The sequence below is a fragment of the Colletotrichum scovillei genome, assembly GCF_011075155.1.
Source record: "Colletotrichum scovillei strain TJNH1 chromosome Unknown Contig00009, whole genome shotgun sequence".
NCBI classification, from domain to species: domain Eukaryota; kingdom Fungi; phylum Ascomycota; class Sordariomycetes; order Glomerellales; family Glomerellaceae; genus Colletotrichum; species Colletotrichum scovillei.
Window position 1 is genome coordinate 30899 of NW_023336267.1, and position 24615 is coordinate 55513.

General features: G+C 50.1%; 10 protein-coding genes across 10 annotated transcripts; 6 read left to right on the forward strand and 4 right to left on the reverse strand.

Annotated features, from left to right (window-relative positions):
- Window positions 1–2468: 2468 nt before the first annotated feature.
- HER10_EVM0001290 (uncharacterized protein) lies at window positions 2469–3698 on the reverse strand (the record flags this gene model as incomplete). The annotated part of the gene is made up of 3 exons (XM_035471045.1): window positions 2469–2886; window positions 2944–3428; window positions 3495–3698. 3 exons carry the CDS (start codon window positions 3696–3698, stop codon window positions 2469–2471), a joined length of 1107 nt encoding a protein of 368 aa, XP_035328856.1.
- A 1668-nt stretch (window positions 3699–5366) lies between these two features.
- On the reverse strand, window positions 5367–6080 carry HER10_EVM0005845 (GDSL-like Lipase/Acylhydrolase; the record flags this gene model as incomplete). The annotated part of the gene is made up of 1 exon (XM_035475448.1): window positions 5367–6080. The coding sequence occupies one exon, from the start codon at window positions 6078–6080 to the stop codon at window positions 5367–5369; it is 714 nt and encodes a 237-aa protein (XP_035329394.1).
- Window positions 6081–7903: 1823 nt separating this feature from the next.
- HER10_EVM0009808 (glycosyl hydrolase family 3 N terminal domain-containing protein) lies at window positions 7904–10452 on the forward strand (the record flags this gene model as incomplete). The annotated part of the gene is made up of 3 exons (XM_035479281.1): window positions 7904–8162; window positions 8214–9671; window positions 9734–10452. Exons 1-3 carry the CDS (start codon window positions 8039–8041, stop codon window positions 10450–10452), a joined length of 2301 nt encoding a protein of 766 aa, XP_035329906.1. The 5' UTR covers window positions 7904–8038.
- A 400-nt stretch (window positions 10453–10852) lies between these two features.
- HER10_EVM0010196 (DUF218 domain-containing protein) lies at window positions 10853–11550 on the forward strand (the record flags this gene model as incomplete). Its single annotated transcript, XM_035479664.1, has 1 exon — window positions 10853–11550. The coding sequence occupies exon 1, from the start codon at window positions 10894–10896 to the stop codon at window positions 11548–11550; it is 657 nt and encodes a 218-aa protein (XP_035329951.1). The 5' UTR covers window positions 10853–10893.
- Window positions 11551–11686: 136 nt separating this feature from the next.
- Window positions 11687–13188, reverse strand: HER10_EVM0005266 (metal-dependent amidase/aminoacylase/carboxypeptidase). Its single transcript, XM_035474888.1, has 2 exons — window positions 12115–13188; window positions 11687–12060 (listed from the first exon to the last, which is right to left on the reverse strand). Exons 1-2 carry the CDS (start codon window positions 13068–13070, stop codon window positions 11691–11693), a joined length of 1326 nt encoding a protein of 441 aa, XP_035329318.1. The 5' UTR covers window positions 13071–13188; the 3' UTR covers window positions 11687–11690.
- Window positions 13189–13818: 630 nt separating this feature from the next.
- Window positions 13819–15702, forward strand: HER10_EVM0011695 (uncharacterized protein; the record flags this gene model as incomplete). Its single annotated transcript, XM_035481119.1, has 1 exon — window positions 13819–15702. One exon carries the CDS (start codon window positions 13819–13821, stop codon window positions 15700–15702), a length of 1884 nt encoding a protein of 627 aa, XP_035330124.1.
- Window positions 15703–16264: 562 nt separating this feature from the next.
- HER10_EVM0012960 (uncharacterized protein) lies at window positions 16265–17976 on the forward strand (the record flags this gene model as incomplete). The annotated part of the gene is made up of 5 exons (XM_035482334.1): window positions 16265–16404; window positions 16468–16686; window positions 16740–16995; window positions 17053–17649; window positions 17704–17976. The coding sequence occupies 5 exons, from the start codon at window positions 16265–16267 to the stop codon at window positions 17974–17976; spliced, it is 1485 nt and encodes a 494-aa protein (XP_035330264.1).
- A 170-nt stretch (window positions 17977–18146) lies between these two features.
- Window positions 18147–19188, reverse strand: HER10_EVM0001314 (uncharacterized protein; the record flags this gene model as incomplete). Its single annotated transcript, XM_035471069.1, has 2 exons — window positions 19050–19188; window positions 18147–18991 (listed from the first exon to the last, which is right to left on the reverse strand). The coding sequence occupies exons 1-2, from the start codon at window positions 19171–19173 to the stop codon at window positions 18147–18149; spliced, it is 969 nt and encodes a 322-aa protein (XP_035328858.1). The 5' UTR covers window positions 19174–19188.
- Window positions 19189–20859: 1671 nt separating this feature from the next.
- On the forward strand, window positions 20860–21812 carry HER10_EVM0007965 (DHH family protein; the record flags this gene model as incomplete). The annotated part of the gene is made up of 2 exons (XM_035477503.1): window positions 20860–21323; window positions 21380–21812. 2 exons carry the CDS (start codon window positions 20860–20862, stop codon window positions 21810–21812), a joined length of 897 nt encoding a protein of 298 aa, XP_035329675.1.
- Window positions 21813–22728: 916 nt separating this feature from the next.
- HER10_EVM0009055 (DHH family protein) lies at window positions 22729–24139 on the forward strand (the record flags this gene model as incomplete). The annotated part of the gene is made up of 2 exons (XM_035478556.1): window positions 22729–22904; window positions 22996–24139. 2 exons carry the CDS (start codon window positions 22729–22731, stop codon window positions 24137–24139), a joined length of 1320 nt encoding a protein of 439 aa, XP_035329801.1.
- Between the last annotated feature and the right edge of the window lie 476 nt (window positions 24140–24615).

Here is a 24615-nt window from a genome sequence, read left to right on the forward strand (position 1 = left end):
CTTGAAGCAAGAATGCAGCAGGGGCCTCGGTCTTTCCATCTTCCAGCCCCCGAGGCAGACCTCTATAGTGACGTGCGTATGATGCAGAATCTTGCTTACTCTGTTTGAAATCTTTGTGAGATACGCGTGCAGGATTAGAAAGAGGGATGGCTTTATGCTGTTCTGCATCTCCTTGGCCACGAGACAGCTGACTTGCAACTCGATGCGGTCCAGTATGACTATACAATCATCGAGTACCTACGGCGGTACCCTTACATAAAGTACCGAAGTAAGATTGCGAAAACTTCATCGCAGAGACATAAGACATTCTTGGAATAACTACCGTCATAGTAATAGAATACTGAGTCTTTCAGAACATGCCCACTCAGTCCCGCCTTCGTGTTACCTAGGTAATTAACCTTAGTGGACATACTAAATCTATACCGTGTCCGGTCTTTATCACCTCCCTGTTTTCTGTCATTTTTCATGTATCTGATAGGCCAACCCTTATGTTTACTGACAGCGGCACAGCAAAACGTACTTAGCAAATGTGACCATGCCAACCAACATGCATGAACAATCTTGTGAAAGAGGGGTAGGCCGTCGAAAGGTCGAGAGTCATACAAGGCTCCTTGCTACGCCTGGTAATTAGACCAATATAGCATCCTTTTCCGCGAAAAATTTGCCCTCTCTGACGAGAAAAAAGCACAACACTTTGACCTCCGTCAGTATTTGGGCATCGACAAACGGCCCAGCATGTCAGCAGCACCTATAGCGCCCGCCGCAATGAGCTCGCAGTTGCCCAATGAGCCGCCGATCATTGCAGATGAATAGGTAAGCATCAAGAAACCGGTCATGTGCGTCTCGGGGGTATCTTGCTAAAAATACATTTATTTTTGTAGACCATAGCATCCTCAACAACTAGCCTTGCAGACTCGATTTACAATTTTCGTGAGGAGAATAGGCGCATATATCATCGATATAAGGATGGAAGTAAGTTCCTTCTGGTATTCTTTCCACGCCGCAAATTACTTTTTCTACTGATATGAAGCATCTCTGATCTGTAACGAATACTCCTATCCCGATAATGAGAGAGGAGGTGAGGACTGGGTAGGTCAGCTTTTCGAGCTCCAGCTTCTTGGAGCCCAATGTTGTTCATGCATTCTGCAGCCCTTTCAACATCACCAATTCCTCCTTTCCTTCGATGGAAAACTTGGCCTCTCCCCGCCAGACAAAGATGACTACCCCGCCAAGAGTGTTCTCGATGTTGGTACTGGAACTAGGACTTGGGCAATTAAGTTCGGTGAGCTCAACCCCGAAGCGGAGGTAGTGTACATCACTTCAAGTCAATGAAACCATCCACTGATAATGCTACTTAGGTAGTTCATTGGCATTGACTCTTCCCCCCCCCCCCCTTTGGCCGAGTAAGAATTCCATTCAAACACTGTGATCTGTAATTCCCTGGCCTACCTAGTCCAGAGTGCCGCCCAACGTTATATTTGAGGTGGACGACATCGAAGAACCGTGGACGTTCTCTTTGCCATTTGACTATATTCACAGTCGAATGATGACCTCTAGCATATCCAATTGGAGACGACTCATTCAAAATGCTTTTGAGTTCGTATCTTACTCGTTTGCCTTTTCATTCCGGAACCCCTTTAAAACCTCTGACCAAAACCAAAGTGATCTCACGCTCAGTGGCTACCTCGCGCTCCAGAAGATGGATCTCATGCCTCAATCCGATGACGATCAACGCTACGATTGTGCGGTGTTTTGCTCTTCTTGGGAAGGCGGCTACGGAACTTAATCGATCCTTTCAAGACATCCTAGATCTCGTCAATGTGATGAAAGAAATAGGTTTCGTCGATGTCTCAATCAAGGAGGTGAAGTGGCCAACGAATACGTGGCCCAAGGAGCAACACTATAAACTGATAGGGCAATGGGCCCACGAAAATTGCATGTCCGGATCGAGAACAGACAGAAGAGAGTAATTTACGGGGTTCTTGAAAACTAACAGGGTTGCCCAAACACCTTTTAAGGGCGGGGCACTACTTACTTTTGTTTTGTCCGGATCGAGAGTTGGACCAAGGCACCTTTGACACACGGTCTTGGCTGGAGTAAACAAGAAGTTGAGGTCTTTGTGGTCGAACTGCGAGAACAATTTAATGACCAACGCATTCATGCATACTGGCCTTGGTAAGTCACCCACATTACCTTTCCCGCACGGCGCTGATGGGAACTTATCACATTGCTGACTGGATTACTGTATAGTTATGCACTATATGGAAAAATCCTAGATCCACGTGATAGATCATGCGTACGTACCTTGCGCGAAGTCTCGATGAAACGAACTGGGCCAGGCCACCTGCTTCTGGAACTTTTGCAATACACCTGGCATGTTATTCTATCGTAAAATGGCCACATTTTGTTCACTTTGAGAGAAATGCAAGTCTTTTTTGAATCAAACGAATGGATATCAACGTGCTTGCCTATGGCCTAGCCTGAGAAGTAGGACTCACAGACCTATCAGTCGTCACAGAGTGTGTACTGCCTTTGGAGGAGCTTCCTCTATTCCACATCTCGAATTCCCTCGCTATGTCATCCAGCCCGGTATCAACTGGCGACAGTGACAATTCCGTTGATGGGTCGTCTGAGATCTTGCTGAACTTATCTCTCCTATAGGTCGGTTGGTATTCCTCAAAGGGTGTTGCATCCGTTGTTTTCTTTGGCTTTCTGCTAACCAAAAATCGTAGTAGTGGCCGAAGTGCAGGAAGGCTTGCACACAGAATTGCACACGAGACTTCAACTAAAGACCAATTGATGACGTCCACATTATCCCAGGTAACATCAGATGTGAACGAAAGATGAACCAGAAATTTCAATCTGACCATACTAGTGACGCATCCACTAAAGTACCGACGTAATGGTCAGCGAGTTCTTTCCGTAAAGAGACTGGCTACTTACAATGACCCCAGCCCAAATATCAGACTGAGCCAGAGTTTCTTCTTGGTACTGAGCTGAAGTCGAAGAAGCTCGGGAATTGGAAGAAGAAGGATAGCAATGTCCTCGATAACGCTGAATACTGCACCGGAGTAGCCAATTGCTACGATATTCATGCATTTTCTAGATGGATCGTCGAGATTCCAGGTTGAGGTGACTGGCGTGCATTCGAAAATGACAAGGAAGAGGAATATCGCCGCGTGCAGAATTAAGAACAGGATGAAGAGTTGAGTTGTAAGATAGAACCATCGAGAAGAGAAGAAAATGCGCGAGAAGAAAAGCAGAAGTGAGATCTTAGCCATAATCTGGGCCAAGATATAAAGTTGTTCGCCGATATAGAACATCTGAATGAGTCTTGTGCTAGCCCAAGGTTCGACATGCCAGTAGTGCAAGCCAAAACCTAGACCGGTTCCCGCAATTTGGATGCCTGTTATTGCGGCGAGAAGGATCTGGTATTGGTTTGTTAGTATCCGATCCCCATACGTCGCTCAATCTTCATTCTTTAGATTACATACCGTTGCTGCAATGATCATCCAATCATCCCACCAAAGTCGGTGGTCAACCAAATATCGTGAAATGCATCGAAGTCCAACGACAGTGAAGGCAATGATAGATAATGATAATGCCACTGCTCTTGCTTCTTCTCTTCTTGACGGCTTGGGGAAGGTGGCACAGAGGTCTGTCTCAACTTGAGCAGCACCTATTGAGACATAAATCATCATCGATTCCATTTAAGGATGGCGTCGCGCATGGCCTTACGCTTTTGGTCCTCGAAAGAACATTTCAGACGAACACATGACGACAGGTCTGCCTGGAGTTCAATGTCTATACACAGACAGTTGGCGATAGTAGAGACAGAGTCCAGCTTACAGCCCCCATGTTGGAGACCAGTAAGAAGGCAAGGAAGCTGCAAAGGCAAACAGCATGTCAGTTTTGAAGTCCCTCAACTCTATCATGCCGCGATATTTGAGCAGCGAATATGAATCGAAATCAAGTTAGGTGTACTCACCGCGCATGACGGAATCTGTGATACAAGGCTGGTGAGAGTGGTTTCCGCACCCCGTACGGACGAAAAGTATGGCGATAGCAAGAGCACGAAAAGGTGATGCTTCATTTGCCTCATGTTCGCCGAACCATTCCACGCGGAATGAGGAACGTTGCCAAACGTGGACCTGAAAAGTAAACGCAAATGGAGGAGGAAGGGCACAACGTGCCCACTCCCAAGTGAAGAGGGCTGTTTTCTGTACATAAACAGTGGATGAAAATTTGAAGGATGCACTAATAACGGGTTATGGCGTATGGCGTCCCTCTGAAACGCCGTGCCGGTTGCTAGTGTCCAAGCATCTCTGCACTATTGAGCACTAAACTTGCGCCGTAAGACACCAGCTCTTGATGCCATAGCCAATTCCGTGTGATCTACCACCTCAGGAGACGAAAAGGGGTTGAATAAGCCGTCTACCAGAGGACATTGTCGCGTTAAACACGTTGCCGGTGCCAATGCAATGTACGGCAATTATGCCGAACGCGTCGCTTGCGCGCCTCTATCGCAGTCTATATCCGGATAGAGAGGACAGTCAAATTAGGCCGTCGTGGACCTACCTTCAGCAGGTAGAAGAGAACTGAGCTTTGAAGAATCGTCAGGGTCACATTGAGAGTCCAGATTGGTATGGTGCCCTTCTCCGTTCAGCTTGGCAATAATAATTTAGGCGAGGAGAAGATATCATCAACATTGTCCTAAATAGCCTACCAACAAAGCAGCGCAAATTCTGGGGCTTGCAGGGAAATAGCTATGCCCTCGTCTTTCGATCGTAACGCCCTTTTCATCATTATTCTTCTCATTTAGTCCCCCCTCTGTGGTAGTTCCTATACTAGGACACCAAGTCTTGCTTAAGTCTCTGAGGAAAACGGACACAACGCTCCTCTTGATGGCACTTGGAAATATGGAAGGTAGCGTATGACCACATTCTAGCCGATTTTATGTGTCTCTATGACTATGTCGTCCGAGGGGAAGAGGCAGGCCCCTACTGAGAAAAGTTTCGCATTTGTAGACCGAGTTGTAACTAAACTCTAGGTTTCCCTTGCTCTTCAACAGCTACTTCATCGCTAACTCTTGAACATCGTCGCACAAGAAGGAAAAGTCTTTCGAGTAGGTGATCAGTGATATTCAAAGAGTCGTAGGCCATTTACGTTCCCCGAAAAGCTGGAAGATCCTGACTGCTATCATCCAAGTACTTGTTTTGATTAGTGAACGTTGTGAATGTCCTCTCGAACTATCTTCATCGCCTTTGTACAAAACAGGTGAAAGAGTCTTTTCGTCATTACTATGAATTGATAATTGGAACAGATTAATCATCGAAACCAGTTGTGCCCCGTCCTCGTTTCCAAGTTCAAGCTGGTAAAGTGATAAACCCTTTAGACATGACATCCTGGATGCCTTTGAGCCAGACGTTTGCCATTTTGACATATCCTCCGTCATTAGGATGCCTCGTGTCGGCAAGATCGTCGAGAGTCGGAGCGTCTGCGCTGCGCATATCAACCATCGCGAACTTGGCGCCGGATTGCTGAAACTGTGTTGCCAAGGCTGTGTACTGTTCGTTGATTTTGACGCGACATGCATCTTGTTCGGGGACTTTGTTGGCAAGGATCGATGTCAGAATCACAGTAGCTCCAGGACTCTGTTGATAGATTTTGTTGATCATGGCTGTGACATTGGCTCCTGCATCTGGTACCTCTCCACCTTTGTTGCAATTATTGGTGCCAGCGTCAACTAACACGAGGTTTGGTTTGAGCATGGGTACAGCCTTGTCGGCAGAAGCGGCTATCTGGTCAATTTTGAAGCCACCCGTTGCCTCGACGGCATTGTCGGGGAAGTTTCCGTTGGCTCTTGTGCCCACGTACGTAGCATTCATGCCTTTAGAGACAAGTAAATCCTGTAGGTCTTTCCGATAGCTGTTCCCAGTTGAAGACCCGGTACCGAAGGTTACGGAGGCGCCCAGCGCCATTATGCGTAGTGGTACGGTCGGCCCTGGCTCTTGTCGTGGGATATTTGGAGCCGCCATCGCGCCCACAACGCAAAATGTAACAAGGAAGGGGCAGCGCATCTCGAATTAGTTGGGGTATGTGAAAACCGCGCTCAAGCAAATGAGATCGGGAATTAAAGGCGAAGACATTTGAGTTTAGATGTCAGGGCCGCGTCTCTTATACCTGAAAGTTCTTTGGGTGAAAACTCAGGGTTCGGACGCTCTTGCGCCTGAAGGTATCATTCGAGCTGATGTCTGATACTCGCACGGAACCGGAAGCCGTTTCACTCCCGGCTGGCCTGCAACACAGACTTTCCGGCTGCAGCCTGCATGCCTACATCTCTAACCACTCTCCGTGTGTATGACTTCATTTCAACATTATTTCAACATGCTTCACTTCGTCATTTACTGGCGGTGGTAGCACTCATGAGTGAGTCTTGGTCTTGATGCCTAAGACTTCCTATATGGCCAGCCTGATGCCTCGGCTACGAGATGATCAGCTAACCTGAGGTCGCTGGTCGCAATGAAATGGAGGGCGGCAGGACTTGCACGATTTAGGTATTGGGTAATCAAGATTTCAAGACGTGTAAAATTATGGGCTTTCGCATGTTCAGAAGAACAAATGTTCCAACAGGGATGAAGCCATTCCAATGTGAAGCAAGCCTCAAACAAGCTTTCATGCTCCGGCTAAGAACACGACTGGTTACAACGGTCCAAGCTCGTCTAGGATATTTCGTCTGCCTAATGATAGGGAAATGTTGAGACGAAGTTCAGATGGCAGCCTTGGCATTTGTAATAGCTTGAAGCTGGGTGGCCCGGTCGTTATCTTAAAGAAAAAAGTAATGAGAAAAACAACAGATTTTCCTACTTCCTTAAGTACCTTGGTGCTAGCCGTCTTATTGACGTCTGCTTTACCTGGATCTAAGCGGCATCACCAATTACCTCCAGTCAATCAATCTTTTGGCTTTGAGACAGCCATAAGCTTTAGAAGTCAGTCTGAAGACTCAACAGTCCAGCATTGTCGATTACCTTGAACGAAAGCTGCCAACAGTAGGTCGGCATATGCCGATATCGCAGACAACAATTCGAATCAGAAGTAGCAAAGACGAGGGCCATCCGCGGTCGGCGCCCGGTGCTGCGTAGTAAGCCGAACGGTGACCCTCAAGCGCTAGCGGTGGCTTTGCAGCAATCCCACCAAGGGCCAAATCCCGAAAGCACGTCACGAATTCTGTCTACGGGAACGAAACACGGCAATGTCACGCTTGAGCTGCTGCTGCTGCTGCTGCTGCTTATAGCTTCGCCCTTGTTTGGTTAGTGGCTATCTGGTACTATCATGATATTACTCAAAGTGATCCCAGCGGCATGGTGGAGAACATGTGCCACTTTTCAGGACTCCACAGAATGTCAAGGTGGGAAAAGTTGCGCCATTTCGGCTTGGATTATCGTATGGCTGGGTCCAATGTCACCAGACGCAAAAGCCGGGAAATCCCCGGACAAACATGTCCACTTATCCATCGAAAAGACCCCAAACCCTGGCTTTAAGCTTGGTTTGTGTAGTAGCGGGCAGTCGCCGATGCGGAGAGCGCGGGGTAGACCGGAGCAGCCCCGGTCACCCCGCCGGTGGTCTTCCGGCTTGACGATTGGCTCACCACCGTGCTGGTTCACTTGTTTTCACCTACACCAGCACGATCTCACACACAAAGTTGGCTGATTGTGACCGCTATTACGTACCGGGTAAAGTCGAGTCATGAATCCACTCTCCGCAGGTGCCCATCGCATCTTCAAAATAGGACCGATTGACCGTTGCCCATCTCGGGCTCTGCTTCACCGGCGATGACGTTTTCAGTACAATACTCCTGGTCGGTAATCAGCGATCGACGGCCATCATCTTGTCTCGGTCTTTGTTTGATTTGCAGTCGACATATTAAAGTTCTTCCACACTACTGCGTCGTCAATGTCTCGTGGCACTTCATCGGTGCTTTTTGTGATTGCCCTTCGAGATCTCAAGGTGGCAAGGCTGCATCGCATTCATTGAGAAGATGAAGATCGCAGGGTTCTCTCTTGCTGTTGCGCTTGTCAGCACTTCAGCCGCGGCGGAGTCAAATAGCACCGCGCCATCTGAGGTGCCATACTACGGAAGAAGTCCGCCAGTGTACCCATCTCGTAGGTCTTCGTAACCATTAGCAAGACTCAGACGTGTCTAACATGAAGCAGCCATTGGTAATGGCTCGAGCAACTCTGGTTGGGCCGCTGCCTATCGCCATGCCAGAGCATTGGTCTCCCAGCTCACGGTCGAAGAGAAGGCGAATATCACTCGAGGGTGGACAGGGACATGCGTTGGGAATTCCGGCGAAGTTCCCAGACTGGGGATCCCAGCACTGTGCTTTGCTGATGCACCAGACGGGATCCGCGGTCAGGAATTTGTTTCCGCATTCCCGGCCGGAATCCACGTTGCTGCTACCTTTGACAAAGCCCTGTTGTACAAGTACGGCAAGGCACTGGGCGACGAGTACTACGGGAAGGGTATCAACGTCGCTTTAGGGCCGGCTGCTGGGCCTCTCGGGAGGGTCGCTCGTGGTGGGCGCAACTGGGAGGGACTGTCGAGTGACCCTTACCTTGCAGGCGTTGGCATGGGCGCAATTACTCGCGGCATCCAGAATGCCGGCGTTATCGCCACTGCCAAACATTGGCTTTTGAATGAGCAAGAGTATCGCCGTCGGGTATCCGACCTGGGCGAGGCGATCAGTTCAAACGTAGACGACAGAGCACTACACGAACTCTACGTTTGGCCCTTCATGAATTCTCTCAAGGAGGGTGCTGCCTCGGTCATGTGCTCATACCAGAGATCCAATCACTCTTACGGCTGCCAGAACTCTAAACTCTTGAACGGCATATTGAAGACCGAGCTTGGCTTCGAAGGTTTTGTTGTTAGCGATTGGCAGGGCCAAATGGGCGGTGTCGCCTCGGCCAACGCCGGGCTGGACTTAGTGATGCCGGACGAGGGGTTCTGGGGGGACAAGCTGATCGAGGCTGTCAACAATGGTTCTGTGACCGAAGATCGACTCTCCGACATGGCCACGAGGATCCTCGCTGGCTATCACTTCCTTCATCAAGAGCATGCCTTCCCTGCTCCAGCAGTGCACTCGAATCTGCAAAAGGCTTACCCAGTCGATGTCCAGGATGATCACGCTTCTTTGATACGCCAAATCGGAGCAGCCGGCACAGTCTTGGTGAAGAACACCAATCATACGCTTCCGCTCAAGAATCCCAAGTTCCTGTCTATCTATGGCTACGACGCAACGGTCAAGGCGATTCCTTGGGAGAACCCAAGTCGCTATGGCGGTGGTTACGAAGTCAACTTCGGCTGGGAAACATTCAACGGGACCCTAATCACCGGCGGTGGCTCTGGCGGCAGTACTCCCCCATATGTGGTCTCGCCATTTCAGGCGATCCAAGAACGAATTTCCAAGAACCGAGGCATTCTACGATGGGACTTCTACTCTGAAAACCCCTCTCCACCCTACGTCAACTCCGAAGCCTGCCTTGTTTTTATCAACGCGTATGCCTCTGAGAGCTTTGATCGCCTGAGCCTCACGGACGAATTCAGCGACAATCTTGTGCAGAATGTAGCCGCAAACTGTTCAAATACTGTAGTCGTGATCCACTCGGCCGGTAAGTGGAATAAAGCGAGACATATTTACTGCAGGATCCTTTTGGATGCTAATGAATCCCAGGCATTCGTACTGTTGATGCGTGGATCGAACACCCCAACGTCACTGCTGTCCTTTTTGCCGGGCTTCCTGGCCAGGAGAGCGGCCACAGCCTTGTGGACGTACTCTGGGGCGACATCAATCCGTCTGGGAAGCTGCCTTTCACTATTGCCCGGCAGGAGTCGGACTATGGAAGCCATCTTAACTCCAGTGCCTCGGATGACTTCTTCCCTGACAGTGACTTTACCGAAGGCCTGTACATCGATTATCGTTACTTCGATGCACACAACATCACTCCTCGCTATGAGTTTGGCTTTGGCCTCTCATATACCACTTTCAACTTTGCTGACTTGTCCGTTGTGCTCACGGCAGACGCGGATACATCAGAATACCCCGATCCCAATTTGTCGATCGTGCAGGGTGGCCATCCATCACTGTGGGAAAACGTCGCAGTTGCAAAGGTGTCTCTCACTAATACCGGTGACGTGGATGGAGCAGAGGTTGCACAGCTGTACATCGGAGTTCCGGGTGACGACACGCCTATTAGACAGCTTCGCGGCTTCTCCCGCGTCTTTCTTTCTAGGGGGCAGACGCAGTCGGTCGCCTTTGAACTCACCAGACGTGATCTTAGCATCTGGGATGTCGAAGCTCAGCAGTGGCGTTTACGCCGAGGAACTTATAACGTGTGGTCTGGATCATCGAGCAGAAATCTGGTTCTGCAGGATACCATTGAGATTAAGTAGCGTACTATAGTTTACTTGGTAATCAGTCTTTGAGGTAATCTTCTCAATGATTAATGACGTGGTTACTTCATCCCATTCTTGCGTCGTGTCCTGACTCTTTGTCTGATGATCTCGCCGTTAGGAAAGTCTTGCTGCGTGGAGTTCATCTATTAGGTATTGACAGAGACGGTACGATACAATTACACGTATTGACATGATCAGCAAGCCACATGAATGCCTCATCTCCTGCATGCCATCAATGCGACGCCACATAGTTTATTGCAGATACGACCCCCCTCAGCCACGTCCAGCCTAAAGTACTGAGGTAGGTTACATCATGTGCTGACTAAGGCCAACTCATCTCTTTACTCTTCTGCCTCCCATTCCTCATTCTCTTCTTTTCATCACGACAAGCTTCTGCAAGTGCCCTCCGGCGCCACCATAAAGACCTCCTACCTCGACATGCCTTCGAAATCATCTCAGATCAATGTAGATGCGGAGATCGTCTATGAATATCATCGAATGCATATGGCCGTCAGTCCTGCTAAGGCCATCTTCTGCCTTTGTAGTCTCGACACACGAGTAGCTACACGCGCAGCACAGCTTTTCCTCGCTGGTTATGGAGAATATCTCATCTACTCCGGCGGATCAGGGAAACTTACGGCAAATCGTTTTACGAAACCAGAAGCCGAGATATTTGCATCTATTGCCAGGGAGCTAGGGGTTCCGGCCGACAAAATTATCGTGGAGCCAAACTCGAGCAACACTGGCGAAAATGTTCGGTTCACCCATGCCCTTCTAAAAGAACTAGAGCTAGAGGCCACGAGCTTCGTGCTGGTTCAGAAGCCATACATGGAAAGGAGAACATACGCAACCTTCAGCAAACAATGGCCGGACCCCAAAACAGTGTTCACTGTGACAAGCCCTGAACTAGGATTCACCCAATATCCGAATGAGGAAAACCCTCGTGACTTGGTTATTGAAATCATGGTCGGGGACTTGGTGAGAATCCGGGAGTACCCAGCAAAGGGCTTTCAAGTTGAGCAAAGGATTCCTTCCGAGGTTTGGGAGGCAAACCAAAGGCTCATTAACGCTGGCTATGATGGGCATTTACCCTGATTAATGGCCTAATTTGTGGATAGAATCTTGTAAACCATTTTTTATTATTATTGTTCTGTATGGAAAGCTTCTTCCCAGGATACCTTAAATCAATGGCATCCCTCGTTCCAAATGTTCAACATGACTTCCTCGAGTACCTCCTAAGCCTTTTTGCACTCCTCATCCGGGCTTCCAAAGTCCGCCCTTGCTCGTGATGCAATGTCATCGTCAACAAGCACTCTTACGGCAAGCATTGCCATACCCTTAGCGCACGTGAGAGCCGCTTTGTGAGCTTCGTCAGTTGCAGCAGCGGCCGCGAATTTGGGATTGTGGCCTGCCACATCTGGCGAGGTCGGGATGACGAAGGCGCCGTGGAAGCTAGGCACGTGATAAGACACGTTTCCCATATCCGTCGAGGCGTTAAATGGTTTTGCCTGATGAAGCTGTATTGTCTGACCGATCGCGGCCATATCTTCCACATATGTCTTGCACAGGGTGTTATTAGCTCGTAGATTCATGTACGTCGGCGCCCTGTAAACACCGCATCAGCAAAGTCATAAGAATTGCAGCGCTCATAACATTTACACAATGTAGTTGATCTCGCAGCCCGTCGCGGCTGCGCCTGCTTCCAGGCATGCCTTGACCCTGTTCAACAGTGCATCGGCGCGCTCAATTGTTGGGCTGCGGACATTCCAGTTCATGCGGGTATAATCCGTGATGACGTTGGGAACGGTGCCGCCGACTTCGATTACACCATGGACTCTTTCGTCTGACTGAATTTGCTGCCTGAGGAGAGCCACATTGCTGTAGGCTGCTACAGCCGCATCCAACGCGTTCAACCCTTTCCATGGCTCACCTGCTGCATGAGCGGGCTTCCCACGGAATTCAACGCGAAACTTATGGCTTGCAATGAGCTTAAAGCCTGCCAGTCCTGAGGAACCATCTCCACTACCGCCCTGGTGAGCTGCAGTTGGATGCGCCATAATGGCCGCTGCGATATCCTCGGCGGGGTTGAAGGCACCGGCATCAATGAGTTTCGCTTTACCGCCTCCCCCTTCTTCGGCTGGGGTTCCTAGAATGCGTAGACGCCCAGGGATCCTCAAGTCGACGAGTGCGCGAGCAGCCCCCAAGAATGCAGCAATTGAGGACGTTGCAATCAGGTTGTGTCCGCAGGCATGGCCGATGTCTGGTAGAGCATCGTATTCAGCGCAAATAACGACTTGACGGCCGCCACTACCTATTTCGGCCTCGAAGCTCGTTTCGAGGCCATAGGTATGCTTTTTGACAGAGAACCCTTGCTTTTCTAAGTAAGCTGTGAGGGTGTCGTGGGCAAAGAATTCCTTGTATGCAGTTTCCGGATTTGCGTGCAGCTGTTTGTTGATGTCGTTGTGAAGAGAAGAGTCTAGGTCATCGAGGTGTGCGTTGATGATCTTGCGGGCCTGTTCGAAATCAAAAGCCCCCTGCACTGGTTTGGGACCCGGGTTGGCGCTCTGTTGCTCCCCAGCAGCATTAGCGGCGACCGGGATTTGAATAATAGACATGGTGATAGGATTCGGAGCGTGAATCCCTTACTCGCAGCGAAACGATTTCAAGAAATGCCAAAGATTGGCGAAATGTAATTCGAGATGGAGGAGCCTCCTCGATGAATGTAAGATATACTGATCTTCAAAATCATTGACTGCTCACCAACATGTTTTAAAGGTCCAACTCCAACAAATTCATTTGTTCCCGTCAAGACATCTCCTACGCACTGGTGTGGAGAGCTTGCGCTCCGCAGCTGAGACGGGGGTGCCATCCATCGGCAATCGGTGCTTCTAGCCAGCCGACCAGGAGACCCTCCAGTCGCGACAGTTTCCAGATAGGCACGGAAGATAGCCGATGGTCGGCAATTTTGGTTTGTTTCCATTCGATGAGACTTAGCCGCTACTCACCACACGGTATTGCTAATGGCTAAGCTCATTACCTTGCTTTCAATCTGTCTGTCAGCTTTCCTTATCATCCCGTTCTGCTGCTGATATTATGAAATTCACGTTCCACTTCCGTGTTCCCTCGTCGGCTAATTCGATCATTCATGAGTTTCAGCGGCGGCGCGCCGGAGGCACCTCAGTCATATCATCCACAATTTCCACTCGAATTGTCCTCTTTTCCCCAGACGCGCCGACGCAGTAAAGTTGTTCAGTTGGGAGTTCGGTGAACACCCTAGCCCTCGACCTCCACTCAAGTGCTTCAGTTGGAAGTCTCTACTCGCCGATACATCCGACCTCGAATCAGCTGGTTAGACGACTACCAATGAGCGCTTCTCCCTCCGAAGCCGACGGGAGCTCACCCGGCAGCACAAGCTCAGTTTCAGCCGACAATCTCCCCATTATTGCCGATGAACGGCCCCCCCTAGACGCCGCTGGATTTGTCGGTACCACCGCGTCCGCAGCAGCGGCGACGGCGGCGACGGCGGCGCGCACGGGCGAGGGTCGGAGTGGACCACGTTCGAGAAATGGGTGTTGGACTTGCCGCACAAAGAAGGTCAAATGTGATGAGCAGCGGCCAAATTGTCATCGTTGCACACGTCTGCGGCTCCTTTGCGACTATGCACCTCGCGTCAAGCTTACGAAGAGGGGCAAGACACGCAAAGATCGGCTCTTTCCGTCCCACCCCGACTCGTCGTCGTCTTCCTCGTCGGCTGGAGGAGTTGGCACGTCACTCAGCTTGCCGACATGGGTGCAGACAATGTCTCAGCTCGATCAATCCAAGGCTCTATCTCTGTTTAATCCGTCGGCTCCGGGAATGGGGGCTTGCTCACTTGATCTTTCTTCGGCTGATCACGAGGCAATCCGGTACTTTCGCACATCATTCGCTAAACAGAACCACACCAAGAATCCGGACTACTCTCTTTACTCCATCATGTTCGACATTGCCCAGACCGATCCTATGGTCATGCACGTGGTACTTGCCCTTGGGGGCCGGGAGCTGGAATTTCGGCGCAACAAAAATGCGGAAGAGGCGCGTGGCCCAAAAACGCCCATTCAGCATTATTCTTCCGCTCTCCGAATGATGGCCGACACCATCGGAGGTGAGGACAATGGTCAGCTGGATCTTGATGCAGTCTGTACAGGATTGTATCTCATGCTTCTCTATGAACAAAAGTATGGAGATGGAAAGTGCCAGGGCTTGTCCAATCATCTCGTCGGCGCGAGTTTGATATTACAACACCGCTTCAAGAATTTACTGCTTCAATTACCGGCGCCCTCACCGGAGGCGAATCGGAAAAGCTTAGCCCTCACGAGGCGAGGACAAGATGCGAGTGGTTCCCGCCTATCTCTGTACTCGGCAAGAATGCTTGTTTGGATCGCGCTGCATGATGCCGCTGCCGCCTCATACGGCCTTGGCGGACAACTCAACTGCGCCCTCCACAAAATCATGGGTGCCCTCGATGGCCAAGTTAGCAGTGGAATATCCAGTCCATTTCAACCGCTCGACGCCTTCGAGAGATTACACCGTTTCTCTAATCCACTTTACCGGAGTATGTGGGCTGATTCATACCCCCAAGCGGAGCTTCTCGACGACGTGGAGAATAGGAATGTTTATGCTCTTTTGGGAGCATGCGGCCAATTACGCTTTATGATTGCCCAGCTCGCTAATCTCATACATGAAGATGATGCCTCGCAGCAACAGCGCGTCATGGCTGTCGATATGACCATTCAGCAAGTGGGTTGGAAATTCACCGAACTACTAGAGGTCGCAGCAGAGCTTTCCATCAACACGAATAACTCGCATCGGCTAGTAGCCAACATTCGCGGCATTGTACCTCACTATCATGCCGTCGTTCTCGAATTTCTTCGTTTGACGCGATTTGATGCCACGCCAATGCTCTCAGCTCGTCAACGAAACGCTTTGCGAGAAATCATGAATCTGGCTTTCCAGGCCTTCAAGCATGAAGGCGATGAGGCCATGACACGCATCGCGTGGCCACTCTTCATGGTTGCTCTGGAGACAGACGACTTGCTGCACCGCGAATGGGTTATCAGCCGCTTTCAGGCTATGAGTCGGTTCAGTAAGAACCTCGACAGGGCCCATGTCTTTCTCAAGGACATCATAGAGATGCAGAACAATCTTGCGAGACGGGTAGACGTTCGTGAGCGTTTCCAATCCGGCGAAGTGGGCCTCTTCGTTATCTGAGCCACCGGTATGAGTTCGGTGTTTGTCCCGGTTCCCCCAAGCAGGCTTGAGTAGCGTCCCCGGCCGCGATAGCCATGATCCTTCAGAACTAGAGTCCGGCGTGTTTCCCCGCATTGTTGGAACATGACATGGGCCGGCACGGCGGCCATGTGGATCGGCTAATGTCTATGCCCCCAGAGCTGCGTCGGCTATCAGTGACAAGTTGATCAGCCACTAGTCAGAGGCATCGTATTGGAACACGACTTCCGGCCAGAGAGCTGTTAGTTCCGCGATGACTTTACTATCAACCCCACAATATCATCACAAGTGGCCAATTTCGACACTTTCATGAGATTTTGGCCGAGGCCGGACTCCCACACAAGTGAACAGGGCTCGCCAATTGCGTTTAAGCTTGAACTGGTTGAAACGACGAGCTTCCAGAAGACGGCACATAAATAGCATAACCTTGTCCGCTTATCGAACTTGCTTTCTCACTAATTTCACGGAGGCTCTCATCGGAAATCTCCTGCAGAATTGCTTATTCTTCTTTACCGCCCGCAATTCATTCGTCCTTACCTTCAATATGTCAGAGAAAGGTGGCAAGCCTCATCTAGGCCTAGGCCCAGCCGATGAGACATTGAAAGATATTGGCGAAGGCACCACCTCGATCCGAGGTCTGGCTTACAGTGAAGACAAGAGGATTCTCCGAAGGATCGATTTATGGTAATTACGAAGTCCTGAATCAACCACTCCCATGACGAGACATATCCTAATTTCAAGCCACAGTCTTCTACCAGTAATGGCCATGTCATACCTTTTCCAATTTCTTGACAAATCTGCTCTTAGCTACACGGCTATCATGGGGTTGCGGGACGACTTGCATCTAAATGGTTCCGAGTACTCTTGGGCAAGTAGTATCTACTACTTTGGTTACCTAGTTGCCTCGTACCCTGCAGGAGTCATGATGGTCAGGCTTCCTGTCGGTAAGATGATTGCGGTCTCGGTGTGAGCACTTTTCCCTAGTCAACGAAGCTAAGATGCACGACTGACCTGCAAAGTCTTGTTTGGGGAATTGTTCTCATGTTCACTGCGCTTTGCTCCAATGCTAGTGGTTTACTAGCAAACCGAATCATGCTGGGTGTTTCCGAGGCCGCCATCGCGCCAGGCCTCAGTATCGTTATCTCCATGTGGTACAAACGCTCAGAGCAGCCTTTACGACATGGCGCCTGGTTCCTTGGCAACACTGTTGCCGGCATCTTCGGGGGAGTTGTTGCCTATGCTATCGGTCACGTTGATAGTATAGCTCCATGGAAGGTATTTACTTCATTTACAATCCGCCAGTGAATACGTTGTTGATTTATGCGAGTACAGGCCGTCTTTCTTATCTTTGGCGGAATCACTACAGCCTGGTCATTTGCAATCTTTTTCCTCTTACCTGACACGCCAATGAAGGCACGATTTCTCAGCGAAGCCGATCGTATCAAGGCTATTGAGCGTGTCGAGGAAAACCTGACGGGGATCAAAAGTGACACATTCAAGTTGTGTCAGTGCGTGGAGGCCTTGACTGACATCAAGGCTTGGCTACTCTTCGGCATCCAGATCAGCGCCCAGATTGCCAATGGTGGCGTCCATGGATTCGGGTCCATCGTTATTAAAGGAATGGGCTTCAGCACTCTCAACACCCTCCTTGTGCAGATGCTGGGGTCGGTCTTTCAGCTCATATTTGTCTTGATGGCCACTGGAGGAAGCACCTACATCCGCAATAGTCGCACCTATTGGATGGCACTGAACCTTGCCATCTCTATCGCCGGTGCTGCCATGGTTCGCCAGATACAATCAGAACTCAAGTGGGCACGGTTTATGGGGTACTGCCTGACGGTCGCGTACAGTGCCAATTTTCCCATGATCCTGTCCATGTCTTCTGGAAACTTTGGCGGTTTCACCAAAAAGACTACAGTAAATGCTATGGTACGTATGACATTCCCATTGTCAGTGGGTCTGAGACTGACTTGAGTCCAACAGATTTTCATCGCCTACTGTGCTGGTAACATCATCGGGCCGCAACTATTCTTCGAGTGGGAAGCACCGTCTTACAGCTCTGGTTTCTTGGCCATGTTGATATGTTATAGTCTTGGAGTCCTGATGTGCTTCGTCCTTCGTTACTATCTAGTGTGGGAAAATAAGCGACGCGACAGCATTGGAGGGGAGCTTGAAACGGGCGTTGAAAATGATGTGTCTCTGAATCTGCTTGATAAAACGGACAAGGAAATTCCCCAGTTTAGATATGTCTACTAACCATGCGCCATAGGTCCAGGGGTAGGTGTGATATAGACACTGCTGGTAGTTTCGCCAATCTTTGTCCGATTATTAATATCAATTCATGATCAACGAGTTCATAGAATAAAGCATCATGTGCAGACCTTGCGCAATACCTGCGGCCATGAAGAGTCCACCGACAAGACAAATTACTCCAGCTCCCATACAAGCGGTTCCTCGTCCCTCATTGCGCGCCATTTGTTGGTCGCTCTCATGACATCCTCACAGCCCTTGAGTAAAAAGCTCCATTTCTCGACAAACCTTTCTGTGACCTCCCAACCATCAGGATGCCAAGGGTCTGACCAAGCAATGATTCCCGGTTGATTAAGACAGGCATCGCCTTCTTGACAGCCCACTAAGTCAGCACAAAGATCATGCTGACTGTACTGATCACGGAACTTGATAGCGTTATCGCGCATGCCACCCGATGGGAAAATGTCGATCCAACATTCGTGGGGTGTCGAGCTTTGCGTGGGAGTAGGCATCAAAGTCTCTGGCACTTGACAAGGTGTTGGAAATAGTGGTGTTGTGTGAAGGTCCGGTGTGCATGGGCTGGTGAGCAGAGACGTGAGAGATAGGATGTGAATGTTGGTAATGGTTGCCCTGAAGACATTGTAAAATACCAGCGGGATGAGGTGATCCTTATACAGAGGGAACCATGTGGTGGGATTCTGGAAGTAAGGCGGCACACGCTTTCCTGAACGCGATATGCCATTATTGTGGTTGCGTGCAGGTCGCTGTATCTGTGCAAATATCACAAGCCCCTTCGCAGCAACACGTAGGCGAGTTTGGCTCCCATCTCTTTCAGAACGAGGCTTTGAACAGCGGTGTGCTTCAGCTGCAGGCTGTCCTGGTGGAGCCCACTGTATGAAATCTAGACTTGTTCCCGAGCTCAAATTAGGACGTGATTCTTGATGAGAAGACTCATATGACATATCAGCCGTTGATATCTCTGTCTGCCCAATTTGATGCAATTCGAGAGCCTTTCGCTTTCCTGTGAGCCGCGTCAGCGATGTCTCCGTAGTGCTGAGCCTAGTTGGAGCGCCTCATACTGTAGGCTCTGACATTGAGGCGATTTTGTCTCTTGCGTCTTTCCACTCGATCACGAAGACCAGTCCAGTCATCATCCCGGCAATGTGCTTCCGAGGAATGAAGCATGGGTGCCGAGACAATCATTTGTGGGTCCTTTTCCAAAGCATGCATTGCGGAACGTGAGAAGTATGGCGCGGCTGACGCGTCAAGTTCTTTAGTCGACGTATTACCTCCAGATGGAAGGTACAACTCTCGGTCGAAATAATCCGTATAGATAGAAGATGAGTTTCAGTGAAGGACGTTGATGGAATCTCAGACGAAGTTGTTGCTAGATCCTGCTGACTGCCAAGGGTATGTCAAGGGATTGTCCAACTCCTTCATCCTCTGGAAGTGGAGCTCCTGCAATGGGCTTACAAGGCTTTCCCTCTTCCGGACGAACCTCCCAATCAGCCCGAGATGTTCAAGACCAATGAGAGTGTTCTTTTGTGTGGGGTCTCGCCGCTATGGTCGTGGGTGTTTTGATTGGTTTTCCCCATCTTCGTGCCAGGCTCCGATGCCCACGTGGAAGCAATACGTGTACCTCAATATGCCAGCAAGGATCAGGATGTCGTCGGAGAATTTCATCCGAAAAGAAAGGAGGAAAACAAGCTCAGCTTTGGAAACGCACTTTTGCTGTCAGATTGGCTGAGGATGGGACCGCGGCTGGAGTTTTACCAAAGACTCGGCTCTGTGATCTCAGACTGGACGAACAAGCACTTCGCTGTTTCAAGCCATCAACACTCCAATTTCGAGGCTTTGGTAGGTTTGACAGACTCTAGCGAATTTGTAACGTGGTCCTGTAGACTTTGTTTGAAAGAGTAATTCCATACAATGGTTATTGCCTTCTTGACATACGCAAAGCGACTTTATAGGCCGACTGCATTGGCACACGTCCGCGATCTAATCGATGTACTCGGACACTGCATCTATCTTGCGACGTTATTATCCTCAGCCACGTTAACTGCTCCCATAATCTAGTGTGTTTGAGAATCCTGCCGATTCGAGAAAACTTTCCCAGAATCCCATCTTGGTGAAAGAGTTAAGTGATGAAGGGCACTGATTGGTGTCCCAATGGTTGATGGCGAACCACATCCAGCCTTGGGGAGGGAATTGCCACCGCAATGCAATGATTATTTCCAAACTCGACATGGAGCAAGCGCGGCTGAGCATGAGATTCTTTCGTCTTGCATAGCCCGAGTGCTAGGCTGCTAGGATGCGCAGAGTTATTGGCCAGCCAAGCCAGTCTTTCCGCAGCTGACAGCCGCATTGGTATCAGCGTCTTATCTGATCTCGACCATATGTCTCAGTGCTACCGCTTTGCGTCTAGCTGATCTAGTCTCATTTCTTTCACATACCATGCGAGCCCACACCAGTATTCTCCGTGGGGTGGCCGAGAAGTGTGCCTAGCTCGGGACCATGGGCTTGGGATCGGAGGCTGGACTTGTCTGGCTTCGCTTCTGGACCCTCCCGTCAACAAATCTCCCATAGGAACGCAGCGAGCCGGTGCTGCATCCCGAAAAGAGCTGATGAAGCTACATCTAGACCATCTCGTGGGTTGGCCTTGACCCCACCGCCATTGAGTATAATACACTCACGTTGGTCACCTCTTCGAAGCATCGTGTAACACTTACCGGAATCCTGTCCACGACACTCCTTCAATTTGAAATCGTCGCATTCGCGTTTTTTGTTTTCCGCAGTGGCACCTTTTGCTTATCCCCACACTCGCAGGAGTAACTTCGAACCGGTTAAATTGATCGACATTCCATCCAAGACCCGGCCACTTCCTCAATCATGTTGAGATCCATTAGCACCGCCGCAACTTTGCTGGCTCTGCTGTCAACATCTCAAGCCCAAATACCCAAAGTCAATGGTTTCACCTTGGTGTGGTATGACGATTTCAGCGGCAAGGCCAACACAGTTCCAGACCAGAACAACTGGATTATCGACACTGGGACCAGTTATCCCGGCGGCCCAGCGAATTGGGGCACATCGGAAATCCAGTCATACACCAACAGCCCCAACAATATCCGAGTCAATGGCGCTGGGAATCTTCAGATCACCGCCATCAAGAACCCTTCCACGGGAGCATGGACTTCCGGGCGCATTGAGACTCGCAGAGCCAATTTCATGGCGCAGCCAGGGAAAACCATGCGGATCCAGGCTAGTCTGAAAATCCCTAATCTAGGAACCAACGCTGGTATTGGCTACTGGCCCGCGTTCTGGACCCTGGGCGCTGAATATCGTGGCAACTACTGGTAAGCTTTTCAACCCCGGCCTACCCTAGACCTTTAGTCTAACCCATCTTGTTTAGGAACTGGCCGGCAGTTGGTGAGATCGATATCATGGAAAACATCAACAATCTTGACCGCGCTTATGCCGTCTTGCACTGCGGCACCCAGCCTGGTGGCGCTTGCAATGAGCCATCTGGCCTCAGTGGGTTTCGTTCTTGCCCTGTTAGTTCCTGTGCTGGTAACTTTCATACCTTTACCGTAGAGGTCGACAGATCAAAGTCTGTTGAAGCGCTTCGCTGGTATGTGGACGGCGTTCAGTTCCACCAGGTTCTTCAGTCACAAATGCCAGCAGCCACCTGGAAGGGGACTGTACAGAAGCCGCACTTCATTTTACTGAACATGGCTATTGGCGGATCTTTCCCCGACGCCATTTACGGGAAGAAGACACCTATCAGTACCACTTTGTCTGGCGGAACGTACGAAGTTGAATATGTTGCTGTTTATCACACTTGATTATTGTTGAAGCCTAGACTACTCTACGATTTCCTCCCGGATTCTGCACTTATGTTGGTTTTGTTTTACTTGAGAAATCAGGATACCACAAGAGATATCATTCTAGCGTTTTATGTTATCATTGCCAGGTTATACTTTTGTCCTTCTCGAGCTCTTCCCTCGGCCCCGACATGAATTCACAGTTAATGACTGTCCCTTCAGCGAATGAGCACTTACGGGGCAACCTGCTTCGCCAATCGAATACGGAGTTCTGTCTTCAATCACAAAATCGATCTACGACATGGTAACTTCATCCATTTTAGTCCATTTATTATGACCAGTTATGGTGGTCTTGCAGCCGGCGTATTCCGACAGGAGGCACAGCTTGCGCAGGCTCCTCTTCGTGGAAAAGAATGTCATCCTAGCCCTCCGTACATCCTGCTGACGCGATCATATAAGGAAAACGACAAATTCAAGGGCTTAGATAAGCCAGTATCCAAGTGAACACATGCCAAGTTGAAAAGAAAAAAGAAAGCTCATAAATGAATACGACAAAAATCTGCACGGTCCACGCATCATCGCTTGTGACTTTACATGTACGCACCGTTGCCGCAATAACGTGCGACTCTGGCCATTGCAGGACGGTGTGAGGTGTGCCCACTAGCAAAAGACATACACTGTGGTGAGAAGCGTCGATCCAGGAACCGCGGTTGTTCTATGACGACATGCTCGAGCTTGCACTGTGACCACAGATTGAAGTGCGACTAGTGACAACAGCTTCCTTCTGACAACAGGTCCCTTCCTCGCCACCACTACCTTATCATACTTAGCCATGCACTTAAGTAAATGTAGACTACGATCAAGAGCCCTATTTTATGCCTATGATAGTCGCATGAGTCCAGTCAGCAACCACTTTGTGCCCAGCAATCTCTTCAGTATGAAACGCACTGCGATAGCTGCAAACCTTTCCAGTGGAAGTCAAAATGTCAAGAAATCACGGCCGGCAGTACCCGAATATCATTTGACACCCTCGGTAAGGGATGATCACGGCGAAATTGTGTGGCCCGCGCCAGAGAAAAAGATGGAAGCGGCGAGATCCTTCATTCGCGAATGGTATGGTTGAGAAATCCGCGAGCTCAACTGCTGGACTCGAAAATGTGTCGCGTGGTGATTTTCTCTCAGTCTCATACTGATACTCTACTAGTGTTTCTGCCGGAAAGCCCACATTGATTGTCCCGGACAAGGATGCCGACGGCCTCACATCTGGGGTCATCTTGGACCGTACCCTAGTTCTTCTTGGCCTAGATCCATCTCTCATCACTGCGTACTTGCCCCCAAAGGGCCATAACATCCACGACGAAGCGTGCCGGGCAGAGATGACTTCTCTCAAGCCCACCTACATCTTCGTCCTGGACCAAGGCTCTCGTTCTTCGCCACCTCTCATCGACGGCTTCCATCGCGGTATAGTCATTGATCATCACCACGCACTGACAAACGACCACCCAAAAGATGCGTTGCATGTCACGGCCTGCGACTCCCCTCCGGTGGCGACAAGTTCTCTGCTCACGTACCTCATCTGTCGAAGTCTCCACGAGAGCGTGCGAGAAGCTTGCGACTGGCTTTGCGTCATGGGTACCCATGGAGACTTGGGAAATACCTTGAAGTGGGAGCCTCCGTTTCCCGACATGAAGTCCACGTTCAAAACATACACCAAAAAGGCTCTCAACGACGCCGTATCACTCATCAATGCACCGAGACGAACAGCCTCATATGACGTTCCTTCGGCTTGGAAAGCCCTCCGTGCCTCAAATTCTCCAAAAGAGCTGCTGAGCAACAAGTCCCTGCTGGCCGCTAGAGCAGAGGTTAACGCCGAAGTCGAGCGCTGCACTCACACGCCCCCCAAATTTTCCGCCGACGGCCGTATCGCCGTCTTCCGCATCAGCTCAGAGGCCCAAGTCCACCCCGTCATCGCCACACGCTGGGCGGGCCATCTATCCTCATCCAAGCTCGAGGTTGTGTTGGTCGCCAACGAAGGATATCTGCCCGATATGGTCAACTTTTCCTGTCGTGTTCCGCGCTGTGCCCGAGCCAAGGAGCCGCCAGTCAACATCATTGAGGTTTTGCAGGATGTCGCTGCTCGTGCCGAGGACACAACATTGAGGGAGCGGCTAGGCGACTCATTTGCGAGGGGCCATAAGGAAGCCAGCGGCGGCATTGTTCCAAAAGCCGAGTTCGAGGAGTTGATGTCTGTCTTGGAGATTGGCAAGAAAGTTGAACGAGAATCCCCCAAAAAGGGGCAGAAGCCAGGGCAGGCGAATACCTTGTTGAACTATTTTGGAAAGAGTTAGATATGGTGCAAGACTGGGGAACTTTCAGACACCCCTGATCAATTTGTTTATGTTTCGCAGAGCAGACCTTTGTCTCGTGATTCTCAAATTTCTGGACCAACTATACCCCGTACTGCCGCCTTCTGGAGTATCCTACGGTAAAAGCCCTTGTCGGATCATAGAACATAATCTTCAGAGGCTTCCCAAGATTTCCTGGCGCCGGGATTGCGTGTACCTCTATAATGTGCCCGAGGGGCGGCCCTGTTGGCCCGAAAGATGCCCACGTCTCTCCAAATGACGCTGGAGCCAAGGTCGTGGGTACCGTCTGCCCAGGGGCCAAATACATCGCAAACTGATTCGGTATGCCTTGTCTCAAACGCTGATGTTGAATGGGAACCAGTACTGGCCTGTTTGGAAATTCGTCGTCGCTTTCTGCTGGTTGACATCGGTCTTTCCGTCCCGGAAGGACCAGTGTAACACAGCCAAGCTTCCACTCG

Coding starts and splice junctions, on each gene's coding strand:
- HER10_EVM0005266 (XM_035474888.1), bottom strand. CDS start 13,070: ATGTCTATTATTCAAATCCCGGTCGCCGCTAATGCTGCTGGGGAGCAA. Junction 12,061..12,114: donor TGCGAGATCAACTACATTGT/GTAAATGTTATG, acceptor CGGTGTTTACAG/GGCGCCGACGTACATGAATC.